General features: G+C 40.0%; 2 protein-coding genes across 6 annotated transcripts; both read left to right on the forward strand.

Moving 5' to 3' along the window:
• The first annotated feature begins 2 nt into the window (after positions 1 to 2).
• On the forward strand, positions 3 to 4,034 carry dnajb9a (DnaJ heat shock protein family (Hsp40) member B9a). Of its 2 annotated transcripts, none has more exons than XM_036568316.1 (3): positions 3 to 88; positions 1,455 to 1,685; positions 3,281 to 4,034. In XM_036568316.1, the coding sequence occupies exons 2-3, from the start codon at positions 1,469 to 1,471 to the stop codon at positions 3,709 to 3,711; spliced, it is 648 nt and encodes a 215-aa protein (XP_036424209.1). In that variant the 5' UTR covers positions 3 to 88; positions 1,455 to 1,468; the 3' UTR covers positions 3,712 to 4,034. The 2 variants fall into 2 exon arrangements, with proteins under 2 accessions (XP_036424209.1, XP_036424210.1); XM_036568317.1 differs by lacking the exon at positions 3 to 88 and adding an exon at positions 118 to 321.
• A 2,138-nt stretch (positions 4,035 to 6,172) lies between these two features.
• Positions 6,173 to 21,891, forward strand: dnm1l (dynamin 1-like). Of its 4 annotated transcripts, XM_036568318.1 has the most exons (20): positions 6,173 to 6,407; positions 7,907 to 8,051; positions 8,546 to 8,581; positions 9,826 to 9,872; positions 10,838 to 10,909; positions 11,007 to 11,093; positions 11,199 to 11,361; positions 13,031 to 13,151; positions 13,308 to 13,439; positions 13,558 to 13,764; positions 14,531 to 14,651; positions 14,975 to 15,130; positions 15,499 to 15,588; positions 16,040 to 16,132; positions 16,248 to 16,301; positions 16,769 to 16,840; positions 18,979 to 19,134; positions 19,421 to 19,530; positions 19,640 to 19,799; positions 21,361 to 21,891. In XM_036568318.1, exons 1-20 carry the CDS (start codon positions 6,306 to 6,308, stop codon positions 21,415 to 21,417), a joined length of 2,181 nt encoding a protein of 726 aa, XP_036424211.1. In that variant the 5' UTR covers positions 6,173 to 6,305; the 3' UTR covers positions 21,418 to 21,891. The 4 variants fall into 4 exon arrangements, with proteins under 4 accessions (XP_036424211.1, XP_036424213.1, XP_036424212.1 ...); XM_036568320.1 differs by lacking the exon at positions 16,769 to 16,840; XM_036568319.1 differs by lacking the exon at positions 8,546 to 8,581.
• Positions 21,892 to 22,934: the final 1,043 nt, after the last annotated feature.

The following is a 22,934-nucleotide window of genomic DNA, read 5'->3' on the forward strand; positions in this document are numbered from 1 at the left end:
GGGGTTGAGATTCGTGTTGTTACTGCTCGTTGGAATGGAAACGAACGCGAACCGTTATTTCATCGGCTTTTACTGTCTGTAGAAAAGAGTGAGTAACGTTAATTAAAGTTTTAACCACGTTGAATTACAGCTGCGCTGGGTTTGATGTGTTTTTAAAGCAACTTTTTGGTCTTTGTTGCGGATTTTTGCGTTCTGTGAGCAAACGGTTAGCTAGTTAGCTTGGTTAGCATAGCGGGTTAGTTCACGGGCAGCAGGACGACAGTGCGCTGCTGCTTTCTGTTTTCCGGAGGGCTGTTTAAGGTAGAAATTAACGTCATTCAGGCAAGTGATTTTTAATTTTGAGACTGTTGCGAGGATTGTAAGGTATGTATATGTGGGTAGTCAGTCAGCCAGCCAGCCAGCCAGCCAGCCATGTGAACACAAGTGTTTGGTTCAGCTAAATTGTGCAGAGCGTCTCTTTTTTATCCTAAAACGACGTTTGTCTTTTAAAGGGGAATTCCACCGACTTTTCAACATGTCTGTAATTCGCTGATTGAGCAAGGTCATTCAGAGTGGTTTGATGTGAAATGGTTCATTAGTAGAGAAGGAAACTTGCCGACTCAGATTTATTTACAGTGGTGGTGATAGGAACCAGGGGTCCTGATGTCTACAACACAAATATAGCCATTTTATTTACTATCCAAAACCACCAGTAAACCTACACGTGTCTTCTGAGTTTTCTGTATGTAATATTAATGATGGCAACGTAGTGGTGAATCTGAAAAAAAAGTTTTCTTTGGGGTACTATTTTGCCTTAAAATATCCTTTTATTTATCCCTTCACCATGAATAGATGAATTGCTTAAAATACGCCATAACTTTGTTTTTTTTTTTAGATGATTTTTTTTTAATCTCATTTTGACAGTGAAAGCATTTCTGTGTTTTTACACTTTTCACACTTACTTTAGACGTCAAAAAAAGATTTTGTGTACATCTCAACCATTTAATTATGCAGAAATTAAAAAATAAACTGTCTGGAGTTTATAAAGGGGGCGTGCAAGGTATTTTGAGCGCTGATATAGCTTTATAAGAAAAGTAACAGTGGCCCCAAATGTATTCCAACCATCTTTGTCAAAAACTATGTTAAGTTTCTTGTGTTTGGAAACAAAATGTCAAACCAATTATTTTAAACACATAATTCTAAAACTGTATTATTTCAACCATTTTGCCCACTGCTGCATGTATACAGTTACAAAGTGTAGTTTATCTGATTTCATGCACTAATTGTCAAGCCATTCTCTACTGCATTAATCATTTCTCAGTGTAAATATGTTAAAGAGTTTAATTAGATATTCAGTTTTTTAGATTTACAATGTTAGATGTGATTTGAATTCCTAGCAGGCCTCTTCATTCTGTATACTGTAAGCCCTGTATGTGTGCTCACTTGTGTATCTGTGCCTCTCTCTTATCAAACAGGCACTAACGACAGCATGGCCACAGCGCAGTCAACGTTAATGTTCGCTGTATGTGTCCTGATGATAACAGAACTGATACTGGCCAAAAAGGACTATTATGATATTTTGGGGGTACCTAAAGATGCCACGGAACGTCAGATTAAGAAAGCTTTTCACAAGCTTGCCATGAAATATCATCCAGACAAGAACAAGAGCCCTGATGCAGAAGCAAAGTTCCGGGAAGCAGCAGAAGGTAAATAGTTAACCACGTTTTGTGTTAAACACAGTTTGTAAATTTACTTATAATCAGTTGAAGTGACATAAAGTTGCTGTGAGCGCATTTTAATTGCAGCAGACATGTAAGAGTGTGCACTGCAGATTTTCTAATCAGTCTTGTGTTTAGTGATAGTACAATATAGCAGTGTAAATCTCTGACCTCACATTGATTCAATTCAGTCTCAGTTCTTCAGAACAGGAGTCAATACATCATGAAATCTCAACGATTTTCGATTCAGGTTCATTCTATATTAGGCCTGTGCCTGGTGACAGTTAATTGAGTTGCCACAGTAACAGTCCCAAATGATGGTAAAATCTCATTTATTGATTTATTCATGTTGTGCAAACCATAGCAAGACATCGGTATTCCAGCACTCAGTGCTGCAGGCACATATCAAGTCTTTACAAAAAGCCACCTCTGCGATACAGTGTACGTTTTAGGAGATCCTTACACCACACCGTTAGGTTTTAGACTGAAAAACGATTTCAGTCTCGGGAAAAACACGTCTCAGCTCTGATTCATCAGGCGAAATGGCTTCAGACAAGAAGGCTAAGGGCTAAGCTAAGCAGTGACAAACTTTCAGACGGAAACGTGTGATTCGCATTTCTGTTCTGTCTTACTAGATTAACAACGGGGCCAAATTAAAGATGACTATAGTACTACAACAACTTTAACTGAACTGTTGGAAAAATATAGAATGAAGCGGTAAACTAAAAGAACCCCCCCAACCCAGTTTAACGGTTTACCATCATTATTTTCTAAATTATTAGGTCTATTCTGAATCATACAGACACGATAACAGCAACAACAATAATAATAATATAAAAAACACCAAATACACAAATGTGACTGGAGAAACTATGAATGCATGATAACATCAGATAATATCTGAGTCATATCGGAATCAGACAGATGTTTAGATTTGACCGGTATTCATTGTGCCGAATGTTTAGGCTGTGCTGGGCTACTGCGCTGAAGTCTGCATTGTATTCATTTTACTGCAGTTGTATCCCTATTTAAATAAGTGTTATATTTCTCTGTAATGCTAATCAAGGTAGGTCTAGTCCCAATTATCTTTTGATGTTGATATATGAACATATATAAGTATCAGATATTAGCATCAAGACACAATTCCCATATTGGTCCATCCCTATGCGAAACAAATGAGAAAAGTAGTGCTTACTATGAACTCAATTTTAGGTAAAATCTGATTTTTATAGTCCACTGTGGATGATTTGTAAATGCTCAGTCTGTCTTTAACTAAATATCTGTTAAATGCAACTGGGCAGGAAGTTAAGTGCGATAGGTTCTATAACCTTAACCTTAATTTCAACACAAAACCTGCACCCACTCCCTAACTATAATGTTGTTAATAATCAACGAAGTTTGTGAAGAATTTGTGTAGCTGTAGATCATCTACAAGGTACCATCAAAAGAAAGTGTGACCGAATTTTATTATAATTTATAACGTTTGTAAAATATATGCAGTTGAATCTCAACATTGAGGTCAATACATCGTAAAACATGTTTACAACACAGTCTAAAATCTCTTCTCCATCTGCCTTTTTCAGCATATGAAACCCTTTCGGATGAGAAAAGGAGGCGAGAGTACGATCAGTTAGGACACGGTGCTTTCTCCAGCGAAGGCATGCGAGGTGGAGGCCAGTACTTTCACCAGACTTTCGATTTTAACTTCGACGACATGTTCAGAGACTTCGACATCTACAGCCAGAACAGACATGCCCGGCCAAAACGGCACTTCGAGGACCATTTCAGGGCTCACCAGCAGGCCCACAGCCGCCACAAGAGGCACTTCCAGGGCGGGTTTGGTGCTGGGATCTTCGAGGAGCTTTCCGATGACATGGAGAGAATGTTTACATTTGATAGACACGCCAAGCGGACTGAGAGCAGGTTTCATGGTACAGCAAAACAGCACTGTAGGACTGTGACTCAGAGAAGGGGGAATATGGTGACCACCTACACGGACTGTACCTCTTCCTGAGCTCCAGAGTGAAATGTAGTCACCACTGTCCACCAGCCATTCTTTAGCTGTGCTGTGTTCAGCTATAGTTAAGCTATTTTTTGTTGGACTTTGTTTTTTTACTAATTTATTAACACGTTGCTGTGGTGAGTGAAGCTAGACCTTGTTTATGAGTGAATAGGTTATGACAAGGAGCACTATTAGTTTATGGATTATTTGGTGACAACTGACATTACATGGTGCAGAATGTGCTGCTCTCTGCATTAGAAAACAAAGCTGAACTTTGGATTTCCTCATGAGAAACCATTGCTTCCTCCACCGAAAAGAGAGAGCTTATATATATATATATATATAAATTTTTTATATATATATATATATAAAATACATTTATTTTTTTCGCACATACATCTTGGTCAGGAGGCTGTCCCTGATTGGCCAGAAACTCGGCCCAACTGGTCCCACAGTTGCCAGAATCTTAAACTTAATCTACATATACAGCAAGTAATGCTCTGTGGTTTACCATCGTGAGACAGAAAATCCAGGATTAGATCAAACTAAGCTTAAAGTTAGCTAGATAAGGAACAAATCCTTTTTGTGTGACCCCATATTGGCATCCCTGGTTAAGTAGAATTTTTAATTGCGATTGTAATGGTGCTAACTTCTGACAAAAAGAAACCTCAACATGAATTACAACTTTCCAGATGGACATCTAGTGGCACTTCTGTGGAGATAAATGTGTACAGCCTCCACATAAACACAAATAACTAAGCTATCATTGTCACTGTGGAAGATTTTTACACACATATATATGTGTGTGTGTGTGTGTATGTGTGTATATAATTGTATATACACATAAACTAATACCTATTTAGAAACACCAGGTACACTTTGGTTTGCTTTGGACAATAGCTTTTAGTTTTGCTGTGAACACTTTCCAGTCTCATCATTTCATGGTTATTAGCGGTGCCTTTTTCAAATGTTCTGAAGTGGATTCAGATGCTTTGTAAATTGATCTGTATGTACTTGTTCATCTTGTTCCAGAGTTGAGAGGAATAATGAGCCTAGTTTCATAATTCACATCTTAAGTTGCCTGTTTGTGAGGGTCTTAATAAACAACGTGTGATCAACTTAACACTCTGTTAAAACAGTTAAAGTCAGATTCATATTAGTTTATGTTAGTCACATATGTAAAGGTTTTTACAGTGTAGTTGATGCTTGTTGAAAGCAATATTAACCCAAATGTAGATGGAAATGTGAAGGCAAATGCTTAAGACTTACAGGTACAGTAAGGATGATTTAGATATAAATTCCATGGAAATTGGCAGTTGTTCCTGTTTCCACTTTAGTTCTGCCAGCGCTTCTGCTCCACCTTAATTCAGTCTGTAAGAAATGTGAACGCTGTAAACTGCTGCATAGCTTTAATCATTTGCCTGATGCTGTCTTTCATTTTTGCAAACTAGTCTCCAAATCACCAAATATGCATGGAACACTTCAATACCATATACTAATGTGAATGTGTCTAGACCCAGCTATGTTCCTTAGGACAGATCACCTATTACCTCATTTTTAATGTTGAATAATTTTGTTTGTGTGCAATATTTTAAGCCAGCTCTCCTGTTAATACCACTGATACTCGCTGGCCTTGTTGTTTTTCAGTTTGACTTCAGCTGACCCATTAAGCACTTTCATTATTTAAATCCTATGGATGAAACTTAATTGACTGTATTCAAACCCAGATGTATGATGTAATGTACTTGGGTGGAATAAATGGTGCAAAAATGCAACATTTGCTGTGACTCCTTAACTCTCCGAAGATAATTTAGTTATTTATTTTGAACTCTTTTCACCACGGTAAGGGCAGAGACGGGCAGAGTAGTCTTAAAAGCATCCTCAGGTGAAATTTTGTTACTTCAGTGAAATAATGATTCATGTAAAGTGATCATCAAGAATCACCAATCCAAAAACTCCTTAAGTACCAAGTTCCTTACAGAACTGCAGTGGAACTTCAGTGCATCCAGCATCTTTCAGCTGAGAAATTTAGGATCCTTTTGGTCCAAAATAAAATGCAAAAGCTTGAGAAGTGCGAGCAACAGCAACGCAGCACAGGTGAGACTACCTCTACAACATGAAATTAAATCCAAAAAGAGTTACTTTCTGAATGTGAATACAAACGGAGGTAAAAGCAAATCCCTTTCACAAAAAAGTACCGTTGAAAAATACTTTTAAAAAGTTCATAAAAATTGTCCCCACGTGTAACTAAGAAGGTGTAACAACGTGCTGCCCATTTTATTTATTATCTCCTTTTCTTTCGTCATACATAGAAAAAAAAACAAAACATGCTCAAAATATTTGTTTCAGTCCGATTGCCTCGAAGTGAGAGCGTGAGAGCAAACCCCGGAAATGTAGTTCACTTCTAGACCTTTGTTCAGCAGTTGTCTGTTTACAAAAACTACAAATCCCACAATTGCGCGCGGAAGAATCTGTGCGCAGTTGTTGCCCGGACCGGGCTGGTAAATGGTGGCTCCGTGAGGGACATTGGATGACTTTGTACCGTTTTTGGCAGGCTGGTTGACTAGCGAGTCCATTCATTTAGACAGTCGGCGTTTGCCAAAGCGATGGAGGCCCTTATTCCGGTCATTAACAAGCTTCAAGACGTGTTTAATACAGTGGGCGCGGATATTATCCAGCTGCCGCAGATCGCGGTGGTAGGAACGCAGGTAAGTTAGCGACAAAGATTTCACTTTCGTTAGCGCTAACAAGCTAACAGCGGTGAACGGCTATGACTGTTTATAGCATTCTGCTTAGTGATTGCACTGATGTGATTACAAGACACAATTGTAATCTTCAGGATGAATTAAAAATCATTAATATATCCTGAGAGCGCTTTCGGTGTTACCTAAATCAAATGTAGTTAGCTAATGTTAGCTAACAAGCTAGCTAACTAGTTCATTTCATTTAGACTGCTTGTGTTGACTGTCAGTTTCTGCTTCTCTGTCTTGGGTCGTTAGCTATAATTTACGTTGTTTGAACTGAACGTCCACATCGTTGTTCACCCATCCTGCTGTTAAGCGTTTATAACTTCACCTTGTCTGGATGGAAAAAGCGCATCATCAGTTCAAGTTTACTGAATGCGGTGGCTAATATGAGCTGACTGGACAGAGCTGGGAATAATGTGCTGCAGCTAAACTTAGAGACGGGCTGCTTTTTGACAGATCGAAATGGACTAAACAGCTGCTAAGATCTCTTTGTGTGCTTAAAACCAAAAGCTGAGAGAGGAAAATGACAATGAAATTCAAGTCTTTCTCTGCGAATTTGCTGTTGTTTTTGCAAGCAGTTCAGGACAGGAAGCCTCTCAGCCCAGAGTTTTTAGAGAGGTGCTCTCAGCAGGCTGTGCAAATGCAAGTGCAAGTTTATTTATGCTTTATAGAGACAGAAAAATATTGCAAAAGTAAGTGCACATTATATTCAGTAAGCATAATGGAAATATCAAAACGATTGCTCGGTCATGCAATTGGTTGAAACGTTTATATTACTTGTCTTCTAGTTAAAGTAAGTAGTTTCCTACATCTGGTCTCCTAAACATTATTTTCAAGGGTCTTGAGAGGCCAAATATTTTGCAAAACTACCACTGCAAGAAGAAGATGGCCCTGTCCTTTAGACTACTACAGTTTGTTTCTAATAGGTTTAAAGAGACATCTTATTTTGGCCAGCTAGACTTTCGCTGGTCAGTTAATAGGATATGTCCATCTTACTAGGCATCCAAGCACAGGAGTCACAGTAACACAAGGACAGTAAAGTGTTAGTAAGCTGTCTGGGCAGCTTAACAGCTGAATCTCTGCCAGTGAACTCTTTGTGGCTGCTCAAATCACATATTGGGCTTTTTCAGTTGTGAAATGTGAATTGCTAGAAGACACATAGTGCCAATGCTTGAAGTGTAAGCACATGACTACAATGAAGAACAAAAGCAGAGTTATGATTTTTGAGGCAGTACAAATTTTTCTGTTTTGCAACAGATCTACAGTTTTTTTTTAATAACTGGTACTGTTGAAGAAATACCTGATACTGTTGTTCATGATAGTCTTATTCATGATACAGATCAATATATGTAGAGTACAGTCACTTCTAGTGATGTACTGTTACACCTGTTCATGAAGGTAATAGTTCCTTACTCACGGCTGGAGTGTTTCTCATGTTATAATGATTTTCTTGTTTACAGAGCAGTGGGAAAAGCTCCGTTTTGGAGAGTCTGGTAGGCAGAGATCTTTTACCCCGTGGGACGGGCATCGTCACACGCCGGCCTCTTATTCTGCAGCTGGTGCACGTGGATCCAGAGGACCGCAGGAAGACAAATGATGAGAACGGTACACACACAACCTCTGTGCTCTCGTCCCTTGTCTGTCATTCATGTGTGGGTGTGTTGCGTGCTTACGAATGGGCCGAATGCATCACCTCCCTTTGTCTAAGTCTGGTTAGCACGGTTGGGGATAGGCCAGGACTTGTGAGCAGCAACCTGTCACAACAAAAGGACTGCCCTGCTGTGTGCTTTTTTCACTGCTGTCCTTTAGCTTCCCACACAGCATTAGAACAATTCCTGAAACATTCTTCTGCTTTATCACAACAATGTCGTGAGTGACTTCTATGTGACATGAGTAAAATTATGTAGCTCTACCTGTGAGCCGGTTGTGTTGCTGCTAACCTCTCATTTATACCAGGAGAATCAAACAGGATGTTATGAACGTTGTCCACATCAGCATTCGGGTCATTGGCTTGTGCTGTGGCCTCTAGAGACTGCATTGCTCTATGGAGATACAGGCAGGCTAACCCTGTTTCCTCTGTCGTCTCTCTTTAACCGCAGACCCCAATGCCTGGAAAAATGGACGCCTTTACAAAGGTCTCCTTTTCCTTGTTCCTTGCCCTTCTGTTTGTGTTGAGCAGCTTCCGTCTGACCATTTTATTTTGCCCTTATATTGATTCTGTTGACATTTTTTTATTTTTTTTTTAGTACTAGCTTTGAGAAACCATCTTTTTTAATACTAGCTTTGATCAAATCACCAGTAAATGTAGTGCAGACTCAGTCAACGTATGTACAGAGATACAAGATCTCTGAATCATACTGAATTTGAAGCGATAGTTCAGCCAAAAACTACCTTGTACAGTTTCTGCTGAGGGGTTTGATGTCTAAAGTTTGCATTTTGCATCAGGCAGTGTATTCATAGCCATTTTATCTAATAACGTTCTGTGATGTAGCTGTTGGAAGCATTGAACACTTCAGATGTCTGGTTCCTATCACCACCACTGCACTGTGAACAATTCAATATGTTGCTCTAAAATGGAGCATTTTAAACCACTCTGAATGACTTTGGTTATATCTTAACCATTTAATACAGAAATGTTGAGCAATCTGTGCAATTCTTTTTTTAATAAAATGGACAGAAGGACATTGCTAAGAGGTAAATAGTGCAAATTTTTGGTTAAACTATCGCTTTAAAACACAAAGCAGTTCTTTTAGGTGGTAAGTATGAGGCCTGTAGGGTAAATCAAAATGATGATTCCAGTAGGGGTCCCAGAAAGTTTAACCTCCTTGTAGAATCACCTAATAAATGTGCTAATAGCCCACTAACTGTTATTTCCCTTTAGAAGTAACCTACTTCAGCAGAACATGAATGTGCGTGTGCTTAAAGAGGGAAAGCGAGGCTTATGCTAGAATGCTTGGTCTACCAATATGCACTGTGCTTGGGTTTGTTTCTGTTTGGCATCATTTGCTGAACTTTGCTTTATTTATTTACTTATTTAATTTTTTTTTGGATGCTTTGAGGTTTTTTTTTTTCCAAAGATGGACATGTAGTGTCGGGTCCCTGGCCGCCAGAACATGCTTTACAGCTGTATAAATAAACAGACTGTCCCCAGAGCCATGCTTCCCAACCCCAGTCCATTTTTCACATGTTCCCTTTCTTTAACACACCTGATGCAACCTGTTAAGAGCTTGTTAATTAGAGGATGAGGTGAACTGGGTGTGCAAAAAGTCCTCAGGGCTGGGATAGGAACCACTGCTCTGGAGACACAGTTTAGGTTTTTACATAAATCTGAAATGAAAAACACTAGAAGTAACCTCTCCTGTTTGTTATGAACTTCCAGGTGTGGACGGTGAAGAATGGGGCAAATTTTTGCACACCAAAAACAAGGTATGTGCCTGTGTGGCAGTTTGACCAGATTCTGGTTTACTACAGCTTTGAATTATTCCGAGACAATATATTATTTGATGGAAAGGTTTGCTCTTGAATATTGAAAAATCAAACTAGCTTGTGCATCACAGTAATCTTTGACTCTTGTATGCATAAATGTCTCATGAAGGACAGCATGTGAGTCCTAATCAGGACAACAGTTCTCAGCTGTGAATGTGTGAGTGTGACTGTGCCCCTGTGTGCAAAGCGAGGGTCATAAAGACGTGGTTTGAGGAGTTTGATGTGGAGGAACTCCAGTGGCCTGCACAGAGCCCTGACCTCCATGCTATTGAATACCTTTGGGACAAATTGGAATGTTAATTGCAAGCCAGAACGTCTCATCTAACATCAGTGTCTGACCTCACAAGTGCTCTTTTGACTGAATTGACACAAATTCTCATAGACAAACTCTAAAAGCCTTCCCAGAAGAGTGGAGGCTGTTATAGCTGCAAATGGGGGGCCAGTGCCATATTAATGCCCATAGTTTTAGAATGGAATGTCCAGTAAGCTCACATACATGTGATGGTCAGGTGTCTACATACTTTTGGCCATATAGTGTATATATTAGGTGTCTTTGTGTCACTTTATTGAGTCTTTATCTGAAGGCAGATCATAAGCACGCCCTGTTTGTAAGAGCAAAAAAAGGGGATGTAGGCCTGTCGCTCTCTCAGGGGAATACTATGGAACAGGGGCGTTTGTAGTGTTGCAGTTACTTACCAAAGATTTTTATATCTTGTCTGCTACCCTGATGACCTGAATGGTGTTTTATTATTATTTTTTTTTATAATTCTTTGATTTACATAGTATCATTGGTGATGGCTAAAGATTCACACACTTAATTTATTGGATGACTTGCATATAAGTTCTGTTTTATGTATATAACAATGTTTTGCTGAAAGTGTGAATGAAATTGTTCTTGTTTTAAGATCTACACAGATTTCGATGAAATAAGACAAGAAATTGAAGCTGAAACTGAAAGAGTTTCTGGCAACAATAAGGTATCGATGTTCTTTCAAGAACTAGTAAAAGCATACATAAACATATAAATTTGGAAGATATTATAGCTTGTTTGCTGATCTTTAATATCTCTCCCAGGGCATTAGCGATGAACCTATCCACCTGAAGATCTTCTCCCCTCATGTGGTTAACCTCACATTAGTGGATCTGCCTGGTATCACAAAGGTAATTCCTCCGTTAAACATTAAAACATTGTAGTCATCTTCTTTAAGCTTTCTGAAATTACCTTTGTTAGAAATGCCAGTTGTGCATTTGTGTGTTTATACGCAGGTCCCTGTTGGTGACCAGCCCAAAGACATTGAGATCCAGATCCGTGAGTTGATCCTAAAGTACATCAGCAACCCTAACTGCATCATCCTGGCAGTCACAGCTGCCAACACAGACATGGCCACCTCTGAAGCCCTCAAAGTGGCCCGTGAAGTCGACCCTGATGGTTTGTATTCTCTTTTTATGTCTTTCTGTATGTGTTCAACACACTTTTTCCTTAATCATCTTTATCTTCCTGTCTTAGCTGAAGGATCTTTCCGTCAGTTAATCTGGAGTACCTTGCAGAGTGATACTGGAGTCATACACTATATTTCCAAAAGTATTCACTCACCCATCCAAGTCATTGAATTCAGGTGTTCCAATCACTTCCATGGCCACAGGTGTATAAAACCAAGCACCTAGGCATGCAGACTGCTTCTACAAACATTTGTGAAGGAATGGGTCGCTCTCAGGAGCTCAGTGAATTCCAGCGTGGTACCGTGATAGGATGGCACCTGTGCAACAAGTCCAGTCGTGAAATTTCCTCACTACTAAATATTCCACAGTCAACTGTCAGTGGTATTATAACAAAGTGGAAGCGATTGGGAACGACAGCAACTCAGCCACGAAAATGGTGTAAAATGACAGAGCGGGGTCAGCGGATGCTGAGGCACATAGTGCGCAGAGGTCGCCAACTTTCTGCAGAGTCAATCGCTACAGACCTCCAAACTTCATGTGGCCTTCAGATTAGCTCAAGAACAGCGTAGAGAGCTTCATGGAATGGGTTTCCATGGCTGAGCAGCTGCATCCAAGCCTTACATCACCAAACGCAATGCAAAGCGCCGAATGCAGTGGTGTAAAGCGCCGCCACTGGACTCTAGAGCAGTGGAGACGTGTTCTCTGGAGTGACGAATGACGCTTCTCTGTCTGGCAATCTGATGGACGAGTCTGGGTTTGGCGGTTGCCAGGAGATGGTACTTGTCTGACTGCATTGTGCCAAGTGTAAAGTTTGGTGGAGGGGGGATTATGGTGTGGGGTTGTTGTTCAGGAGTTGGGCTCGGCCCCTTAGTTCCAGTCAAAGGAACTCTTAATGCTCCAGCAGACCAAGAGATTTTGGACAATTTCATGCTCCCAACTTTGTGGGAACAGTTTGGGGATGGCCCCTTCCTGTTCCAACATGACTGCGCACCAGTGCACAAAGCAAGGTCCATAAAGACATGGATGAGGGAGTTTGGTGTGGAAGAATTTGACTGGCCTGCACAGAGTCCTGACCTCAACCCGATAGAACACATTTGGGATGAATTGGAGCGGAGACTGTGAGCCAGGCCTTCTCGTCCAACATCAGTGTCTGACCTCACAAATGCACTTCTGGAAGAATGGTCAAAAATTCCCATAAACACACTCCTAAACCTTGTGGAAAGCCTTCTCAGAAGAGTTGAAGCTGTTATAGCTGCAAAGGGTGGGCCGACATCATATTAAACCCTATGGATTAAGAATGGGATGTCACTCAAGTTCATATGCGTGTGAAGGCAGACGTGCGAATACTTTTGGCAGTATATCTGTGTTGGCAGACAGTTGCTTTAAAAAATACCTGGATTGGACAGATGTTTAAGTTTGACTGACATTTAAAACTATCACCTGCTCTCTTTACACTGGGTCACTATGCAAAAATGTCCACATTTGTCCATTTTACTGTATCTGTAGTGCTAATCTAATTTTATCTAGTCTCAATTTTTAAAAAAAAAATGTTTATGTATCTGCATCGGCACATCAGTCTATGAAAAACATGGGCTAAAATTTTAAGGCTCTTAGAAGTGCAGCATCTTGTCGTATTTGAGCTGTATTGTGCTCTTTAGGCCGGCGGACGTTGGCTGTGGTGACGAAGCTGGACCTGATGGATGCTGGCACTGATGCGATGGACGTTCTCATGGGCCGAGTCATTCCTGTCAAACTGGGACTCATAGGAGTCGTCAACAGGTGAACAATAAAATAACGAAGCCTTCTGTCATTTATCGTTGCATTCAGCACTTCACAAGCTACTGTTGTTTATGGCTTTGTAAATTATACACTTTTTTTCCTATGCTTGATAATTCCCATTTAAAAAGGATGCATCCCCTCTTCCTGTTTATCCAGGAGTCAATTAGATATCAACAACAAGAAATCTGTAGCTGATTCTATCCGTGATGAGCATGCCTTCCTCCAGAAGAAGTATCCTTCCTTAGCCAACAGAAACGGAACCAAATACCTGGCCAAAACACTGAATAGGTAACTGATCTTTTTTTCCCCCCAGGAATAATGTTGTCATGGCTGTTCAGCTTTCTCCACTCCTCTATTTGTGCTCACATGATTTGTCATTCTGCTATGTCTGTCTTCTCTGTCTCAGGTTGTTAATGCACCACATTCGGGACTGCCTTCCAGAGCTGAAGACCCGTATTAATGTTCTGGCTGCTCAGTACCAGTCTCTGCTCAGCAGCTACGGAGAACCAGTGGAGGACAAGAGCGCCACCCTGCTGCAGCTCATCACCAAGTTTGCTGCAGAGTACTGCAACACTATCGAAGGAACAGCCAAATATATAGAGACAGCTGAGCTGTGAGTATTTGTTCCAAGCAAGCAACTCTCCTGAGCCACTGATATATTTGTAGCTGAAAACACCTGGTTTCGAAGAAATACTATTTTTGGGTGAGGATAGGATTTATTTAAAATGCAACTTCAGGTGTTTTCTCCAACTGAGAAGACTGAGTGCAGAAGACATACCTCTGAAATAACACACATCAGGTTATCCCTCATCTGTTTTCTGGAGACATATAGTGGATGAATATAAGAATGGCTGTAAATTAGTATATTATAAAACATAATCTGCTTACTCATTTCATGATCTGTTGTCTGCCTATTAACTGACACTATGTACTACGAGTGCCTGCTCTGATCCAGCAGCCGTCTATTCAAGGGCCCATATCATGGAAAACCATGTCCCGTGGTTTTCTGGAATGAAAGAGTTTGATGTAGTATGTAAACATTGTTTCAAAATGTACCGTTTACTCCCTGGTCCTTACAGCTTTTATATGGAAACTGTGCCACAACAAAGAACGTTTTGAATGATTTTCCAGTCTGGACTGTTTTTGAATGAGACAATATAGAGCAGCCAGTCAGAACATAGCTTGTTTACATGTATCAATATTAAAAGCACAGCCTTTAAAAAACAGCCTGACAGAGGTTGGAAAGTGGTTATGTAAAATGAATTATGGCTGCTTTTAGTGTATAAAACCACACAAACATTATAAGTGGACTTCAGGGGAACAAATAAAATGCAGACACAGTGTTGGACCCTTTAATGCCGTTTATTTTCATGTTTCAGGTGTGGTGGTGCTAGGATTTGTTACATTTTCCATGAGACGTTCGGTAGGACACTGGAATCAGTCGACCCTCTTGGTGGGCTTACAACCATAGATGTGCTCACAGCCATCAGAAATGCTACGGTGAGTTGACCTTTTTAAACTGCCTTTGTGTTGAGCATATAACATAAAATAGAACTGGACAGAAGGGTAGGGGTTCCCAGTGTTGGGATTAAACTCATTAACTAGTTAAAAAGCTCCTCGTGGTCTGGATCAGATGTGTACAGTAGGAAAAACATAAAAATGTGCAGAGCAATCAGTGGCCAGTACTGGGATTGGGAACCCCTACTCTAGGATGAAATACCTTACTGCAGAGGCTGTTGGGAAATGTAGTCTGCATTAGAGAGACTGCAGGATGTGGTTTGTAACGCATGGACAGCTGGGTAACGTAGTGTGTATGTGTGCAGGGTCCACGTCCTGCTTTGTTTGTGCCTGAGGTGTCGTTTGAGCTGCTGGTAAAGAGGCAAGTGAAGCGTCTTGAGGAGCCTAGTCTGCGCTGTGTGGAGCTGGTGCACGAGGAAATGCAGAGGATCATCCAGCACTGCAGTAACTACAGCACCCAGGTGTGTAATGCGTGTCACACGTGTGTATCGTACATACTAACACACTGAGGGCCACTGAGAAACCTTAAGTTGAAAAATGTTATTTAAATGTCTAGTCTTTAAAATCTTAATCAAAAAAATCTTTTCAGTGTTTTCTGAATGATTTTGGATAACTTGAATATTTAGTTTTTGTTTAATATATTTTACTTTTCTTGTTATCAGAATCACTTGCAGTGAGCAAACACAAGTGCAAATCCTTCTGTTGTCCTTTAGTAGATGCCTGCTTGGTTTTTGTAAACTCTTGTGAGGATGATGTGTTTACTTCTAAACATTTTCATGTAAATGTTATTCAGATAATTTACTCACCTTTTAATATTTGTTATTTCCAGGAGTTGCTGAGGTTTCCTAAGCTCCATGATGCTATCGTTGAAGTGGTCACATCTCTCCTCAGAAAAAGGCTTCCTGTCACTAATGAGATGGTGAGCTTTTGTTCATTAGTTTACTTTGTCAGTACACAGGTCGAATTTCTATGGTTGATTCCAGTTTATTTAGAGCCAGATTAAGAAAACAAATATGGATAATTTTTCCCACTTTTTTTTTTACCCAAAGCTCTCACTGTGTCGACTAGATGAACACCATGAAACACTTGGGCATTTCCAGTACATTACAGCATTAGCCATAATATAAATAACATTAATGGCTCCCTAAAGAGCCAAGCAGGGATTTTAAATTTGTAAATGCAAAATCTGTTGCCTATTTAAATAACATTTAAATAAAGTAATATGTGGAAAGTACATCCCAAAAAAATGGGATGTATTAACTTATTTTCACTTAGAAAATCAACAAAACATACTTTTACTTGGGATTGTCGCAATTTTGCATACAACAATATGTTAATTACTTTTATTCATGGAAGTCGTTCTGTTACAGGTTCACAACTTGGTGGCTATTGAGTTGGCGTACATCAATACGAAGCACCCAGATTTTGCTGATGCTTGTGGACTCATGAACAACAATATTGAGGTAGTGTTACTCTTCTGGTTGATAGTATGTGATAGCATTTTATTTCAAAGAGTGATGATGTATCAGAAGTATTATTTGAATAGTGGATTGTTTGATTGATTGTTTGTTTGTACAGGAGCAGAGGCGGAACAGAATGAGAGAGCTGCCCTCAGCTGTACCACGTGATAAGGTAGTGTAATGAGTCATAAATCCTGACCTTAAGCAGTCTGGAGCTGATGCTTCCGGTGAAAATTCACTAACCTCTCTTGTTCTCCTGCTTAATTTCTGTGGTCACATCCCTCCTCCTGGTGGTCTGCCTTCCTGCAGGTTTCACCTCAAGCCCAAAACTCATCCGATGCAGTTAACAAAGTTTTTCTGAATACAGTAACTAGTTGGATTAGAGGTGATTTGTAAGGGCTGAAGCTAAACCCTGCAGGAAGGTAGATTTCCAGTTGCAGGGCTGCTGTACCGCTGCTATACTTGGTCTATGTTCTCTGCAAGAAGCAATTTTTGGCTGTTTATCTCCTCTTTTTTATTCCAGATGAAAAGCTTCTAATGTCAAATTTAGATTTAAACCCAAGAGCCCAAAATAAGTGATTAGTTACTGATCAGCGCTCTAACAAATGGCTCAGTCTTCCTCTGCCTCTTTCTCTGTAGTCTCTGAAGGGTCCCGGTGGTCATTCTCTGTCCCCCAGTGATCAGCCCCAGGCTGAGGGTGATGCCCTCAAGGTGTGTGGCACACACAAGTTGTGTGGGCATGGCATGGCATTGACCCCCAATCCCCCACCCTTTCATTCAACTGCATGGCCACTGAATACTAAGCCAAATGCAGCCTGTGAGCTTTCTGTTCTGTTCTACATGTTTCCTGTAAAGATACCACCCAGAGAATCTTGGTTTTATTTTGTAAGGGGGTGCTTGTGGTTTTTCAACCCTTTTGCATGCTGAACATGAGCTGATGTCTTTGTCATGGAAAAATGACAGCAGTGAGTCACATTTGGAAGGTAGATTGTTTTATGTGTTCATTTCTTAGTTTTTCTACTGTGAAAGGCCACTTTAATGTATAGTTTACATATTGTTTGCACAGCACTAGCCAATATGTCTGTTTCAGACCACTTATGTGTGTTAATTTCAACACCTCTGTCCACTAGTTTGCCTCATTCTGCTTCCAGCAACTGCAGTTGTCCCATGTGTTGTAAAGAAGAGTTGGTACTTTCCCCTTTTCTGCATTTTTTGGTAATACACATGTTGACCTGACCCAGAGCCCACAGCAATTGTCTCATGCACCAGACTTAAGGAAAATGCATGCCTCTGGTTTTTGAATTGTGTGATTCGTGAGTGGATAAAGTTGCACCGAATACTGAAAAAATTGGGCAGTAGGTAAAATGCAAATCAAGACAAAGTATTGATTTAAATGAAAACAGCACAAAGAACAGAATTTAGTATTTCACCTTATCATTTTTTTGTAAATATATGCCTATTCCAATTTTGATGCCTGAAACACATTCCAAAAAGTAGGAACAGGGCCAGTGTAAGACTGGGAAGTTTGTGAAATAATCAAAAACACCTGTTGTGGGTCTTTCCACAGGTGAATAGGTAACAGGTGATTCTATCGTGATTGAGTATAAAAGGAGTATCACCGCTGTCTCATTCTCAGTCACAACTTGTGTGAGCAAATAGTCCCAACAGTGTAAGAACAAAGTTTCTTAACACTAGATTGCAATGAATTATGGAATCTGTCGTCTATACCATGAGAACATTTAAAGATTCAGAGAATCTAGAGAAATCTCTGTGAATAAGGGGCCAGGCCAAAAACCAATAGTAAGTGCCCACGACCTTCAATTCCCCCTGTGCAGCACTGCATCAAATATGGACTGTACAGACTACAGACTAAATGCTTCTGTATTGAAAATAAACACATGGGCTTGGGAATAACACAGTAAACAGTTTGTTGCTGCATCCAGAAATGCAAGTTAAGGCTCTGCTACACAAAGTGGAAGCCACATATCAACAACATCCAGAAATGCCGCCGACTTCTTTGGGCTACAGTTAAAATGGACCCACGCAAAGTAGAAACGTCTGCTGTGGTTTGACAAGTCCAACCTTTTTATTTGTTTTGTATACTGTAGTTTCTGTTTCCATTTTATGTAAATTAAACTGGCAATAGAGTGTGTGTTGTATTCTATTGCACATCTGTGAAGGCATCATTAATGATGAGGAGCAACATATGCTGCCATTTAGACAACGTCTTTTTCAGGGACATCCGTGGTCAGTTCAGCAAGACAATGCCAAGCCACATTCTGTATGTGTTACAGCAGCGTTTCTTCATAGTAAGAAAGTGCAGGTGCTGGACTGCCTACCCTGCCTCCCAGTGAAATATGGCACATTATGAAGCACAATATGTGCCGACGGACTGTTGAGAAACTGAATTGTTACATCAAGCAAAATTGGGAAAAATCCTCCTATTTAGAACTACAACAATTCATGTCCTCATTTCCCAAACGCTGACTGAACGTTGTTAAAAAGAAAAGTGATGCCCCTGTCACAACCTTTTTGGAAGATGTTGCAGGCAACAAATTTAAAATAAGGGAATATATAAATTAATTTGTTGAAACATTAAATATCCTGTCTGTGGAGTGTTTTCAAATTAATCTGTTTCAAAAAGATATGCAGATTAATGCTGTCTGTCACTGCTGTCCACAATTTTTAGGCCCTCGCTTATGAAACACTAGTTGCTCATGTTATGCTTTAAATCTTAGAAATTCTGATTGTTTGAGATGGATCAGACTTACTTTGTGTGTTCTCTTTTTGTGTTTCTCTGTTCGTGTCCGTTTCTCTATGTGCACTTGTGTACGTCTGTGGGTTCTCAGGCGGCGGGCAGTCAGGGTGACCAGGAAGCTGGGACAGGGAACTGGAGGGGCATGCTGAAGAAAGGAGAGGAAGCCCAGGCAGATGATAAATCTAAACAGCAGGGACCTCTACCAGCCAGCCCACAGAAAGGCCATGCAGTCAACCTGCTGGATGTGGTGAGTCCACATAACACACTGGGTTTTCATCAAATTCAGATTCTACAAACTACAGTAAACAAACCCCACTATTTAATCTCCATCAGTAAAGAATTTTGAGTCCTCTGCTCATTCTGGAGAATTTAATAGAGTCTTTACCTGGACTGGGCTTAGTCTTAAGCTAATTGGGTACACATACAAACGTGTGTGTGTGTGTGTGTGTGTGTGCACATGTGTTTTCTCAGCTGCTTTAAGGGCTGCTTGCCAGCAGGAATTAGTAGTGATTTGTTGGTCCCTCCTTTGCTAGCCTGTCCCGGTTGCCAGAAAGCTCTCAGCTCGTGAACAGAGGGACTGCGAGGTCATCGAGAGGCTGATAAAGTCCTACTTCCTGATTGTACGCAAGAACATCCAGGACAGGTGGCTACTCTCTCGCTGCACTATTATACCATGCAGTGCATAATGTACACAAGTGGTTCTGTTTTGGAATTTCCATCGAAATGTTTACAGATCTTTATCTATTTCTCAGTGTCCCAAAGGCTGTGATGCACTTCTTGGTGAACCATGTAAAGGACAGTCTGCAGAGTGAGCTGGTGGGGCAGCTATATAAACCGGCACTACTAGATGACCTGTTGACTGAGTCGGAGGACATGGCCCAGCGCCGGAACGAAGCTGCAGACATGCTCAAGGCAAGTCTACATCAAATTGATCCATGACGATCTAAAGACCCAACTTATTTATATGCTTATTTTTACAGTCCAGTGCAAGTCACCTTTTCGTTTATCAAATTTCCAGTCAAAACTGTTGTTAAGTACAAGTTATTCATTTTAAAGAGTCAAGAAAAAGATTTTTTGTTTTGTTTTGTTTTGTTTTTCTTTTACTTTGAAACTTGCTTTAAAACTTACACAAATGCCTCCAACACTAATATCAGATCTTTCAGTATTTAATTTGTCCATTCTTTACTTTCATTTTAACTTATCAATCCTTTCAGTCTTTAAACCAGCCAGTTACAGTTGTGTCCTTTGAACAAAAGCTATTCCCCAAGGAGTCACTGACATTGTTCTCCTTCAAAGAGATGCTGACTTTGACACAAGCAACTACCCGAACACACCTCAGCTGCCTTGCAAATTTCGGACTCCTGTGCATCTACAGTGGCTAAAGATGTTTGATGTGATTAGATGTAAAATTATCCACTTGCATAAGGAAGGAGAAAGTCAAGGAAATATAAGTTGGGAAAACACAGATGTTTCTAAAATTGGAATTTATGTGAATTTATTATTCAGAGCTATTGAGAAAATGAGACTCCTGACAAATGTAAGAGTGGTAGACCACCAAAGCTGTTACGATTGGATAAACATTACTTACAGCTTTCATCTTTGAGAGAGAGGAAAAAATCAAGCTCCACTCCTACTTCAGATCTGAAAAAATCCACAGTTGTTTCTATGAGAACACAGCTCAAAGCAATGGATCTGAAAGGATGTGTAGCTGTCAAGAAGTCACTACTGAGAAAAGGAAATAGACCCCAAAAAAAAATTAAAACTTGCATTTGCACACTAAAACTGGACATCTACGATATGGAGTTTTATAGACTGAAGAGTCTAAGTTTTACGTTTTTAGGATTTTTTTGCTTGTGTTTGTGCTTAATGGTATTTTTGACTGGAAAATAAATGAAAGGGTGGTCTCTGACTTTTGCACAGAAGTGTAAATTGAACCAAGATGTGCAAAATTCATTTCATGTTGCCCAGTCATGCTAACTCTACACTACATTGCACTACATGCTATTAGGCTAATAATTTAATATAATAATACATTTTTTTTTTTAACTTAAATAAATTACATTAAGCACAAGATGTTGATATAGATTGCAACAGTGGTCTGCAAATAAATGCATATAGATGTATTGGCACTTGTCATGTATGTTTGCTGTTCCTGAGGAATCTGATCAAATATTTATTTGATTTATTTATTTATTTTTTTTTTTTAAATTACATCACTTTTTTTAATGAATGAAGATTAATTTTGTACTGAAAACAGTAATAGGACTCAAAACGTAAGCGTCTCAAAACCTGAAGCTTTTGTGTAACTAACTTAGTGGTAGTATATTTATTTAAGACTTACTGCTTATGTTAGCATATAGCCCTGTAGGCTACTGACAAACACTAGATTGCAGTTATACCAGAGAATGAGATTAACAAGATGTGGTTAAAAGTGTTCATGCATGCCAACACCCATCTCCCTGTATCTCTGCAGGCCTTGCAAAAAGCCAGTCAGGTTATCGCCGAAATCCGGGAAACACACTTGTGGTGAGGGTCCCTAACTGCTGCACAGCTCCCCCATCGCCCTCCCTACTGTCTGCACTCAGTCCAGCCTGGCGGATCTCTCAGACAGCCAACTTGAAAATGCACTGGTGTCAGTTTGTGTGTGGATTATATAGTTTTATGACGTCACATGCCATGGACTCTCATTGAAGTACACTGAGGGCAGCACATATCATCTTGTCACAACCGCACACCGTCCTCTCCGGTAGAGTCTTTCAGAATCGTAAATATATAAACAACCATGTAAGCCTCATTTCAGTGTGCGGCCTCCCAAGCAATGTGTGTCCCAGATGTAGCTTTGATTAAAGATAGTAATGTAAAAAGAGAAGCTGAATGCTGTGTTTTCTGAGCGTCTGTGGTTTGATGAAAAGAATGTCTTGTGGGTTTGATGTCATTTCCATAAATAAAACATATTTTACTGTTAGATGTTCTTGAGAGAAGATAAACATTTGGCTGCATCTTATTGATGTTTCATTTGTTTTAATATGCAGTATATTAGGTATCTTGTACCTCTTCTATTGGCCGTTTTATTAGAAACAGCTACCACTTTGTAAGCTCCCTGGACAGGGGTCTCCTTACCTTAATGACGGTCAATCCTGTCTCATAAGGATTAGAGCAGTCTCTTGAGATTGAGCTCCTGTCCATATTAGACCTCTGTTTGACTAACTCTGAGCTTCATGTCTGAAGAGAACACAGCATTGTTATTCCCACATTCTGTGTCTGTATGTGATTCATTCAACAGACATGTTGGAACATGGGGACACTTTGACTGACCAGCAGAATCACCAGAAGTCAATCACAGTTCTCGATTTGGAACAGAAGGTTAAATGCTGAAAGGCACGCACATCTTTCGGAAGTCTGCACCCCATCTGTGGAAGAGTGGGCTAGAATGGACAGGACTGTAAAGAGACTGGTGTAATCCGTATCTGAGGACTAATGCTGTTATTAAAGGGGTGATTCACTGCTGTTCTGAGCAACAGAATCCAAATTTTTAGGATCTCTGAAAACGAAGGGTGCAAAAATAATTCAAATTACACCAACACCGTCTGAAAAATGTACATATCTACAGTTATTCCCGCTGAGATCTCTATAAGCTTTAGACTACAACTTCCTCGATGCAATGTGACAGCATAGCGACTTCCAGAGGTGTGTCTGAGGTGAGTCCTGCTATCTGTTAACTGGCTCGCTAACATGATACGCAGAAAGATGTTTTTCTTTGTTTACATAGGTATATGAGCACCTCCGTCTGTGTTATGTGCGTTACCAAAATATTTCTTGCATTTAATAGATGAATAATTTTTTTCTGTAAGTAGAGGATACCTGTTTAACCCTTGCACTCGCTGTCTTTGATGAAGGTTTGTAGCTCCACCATGTTCAGTGAGATTTCTGTAAGCACCCAGGAAGCTGTAATGTTCCAGATATTGTTCTTCAGGAATTCTGTATAGGACAGCACTTAAAGCCATCTGTGAGCGTCCCTTAAAAATTACTGCTCTGCCTCACCTGCGA

Source organism: Colossoma macropomum, unplaced genomic scaffold (genome assembly GCF_904425465.1).
Source record: "Colossoma macropomum unplaced genomic scaffold, Colossoma_macropomum, whole genome shotgun sequence".
NCBI lineage: Eukaryota > Metazoa > Chordata > Actinopteri > Characiformes > Serrasalmidae > Colossoma > Colossoma macropomum.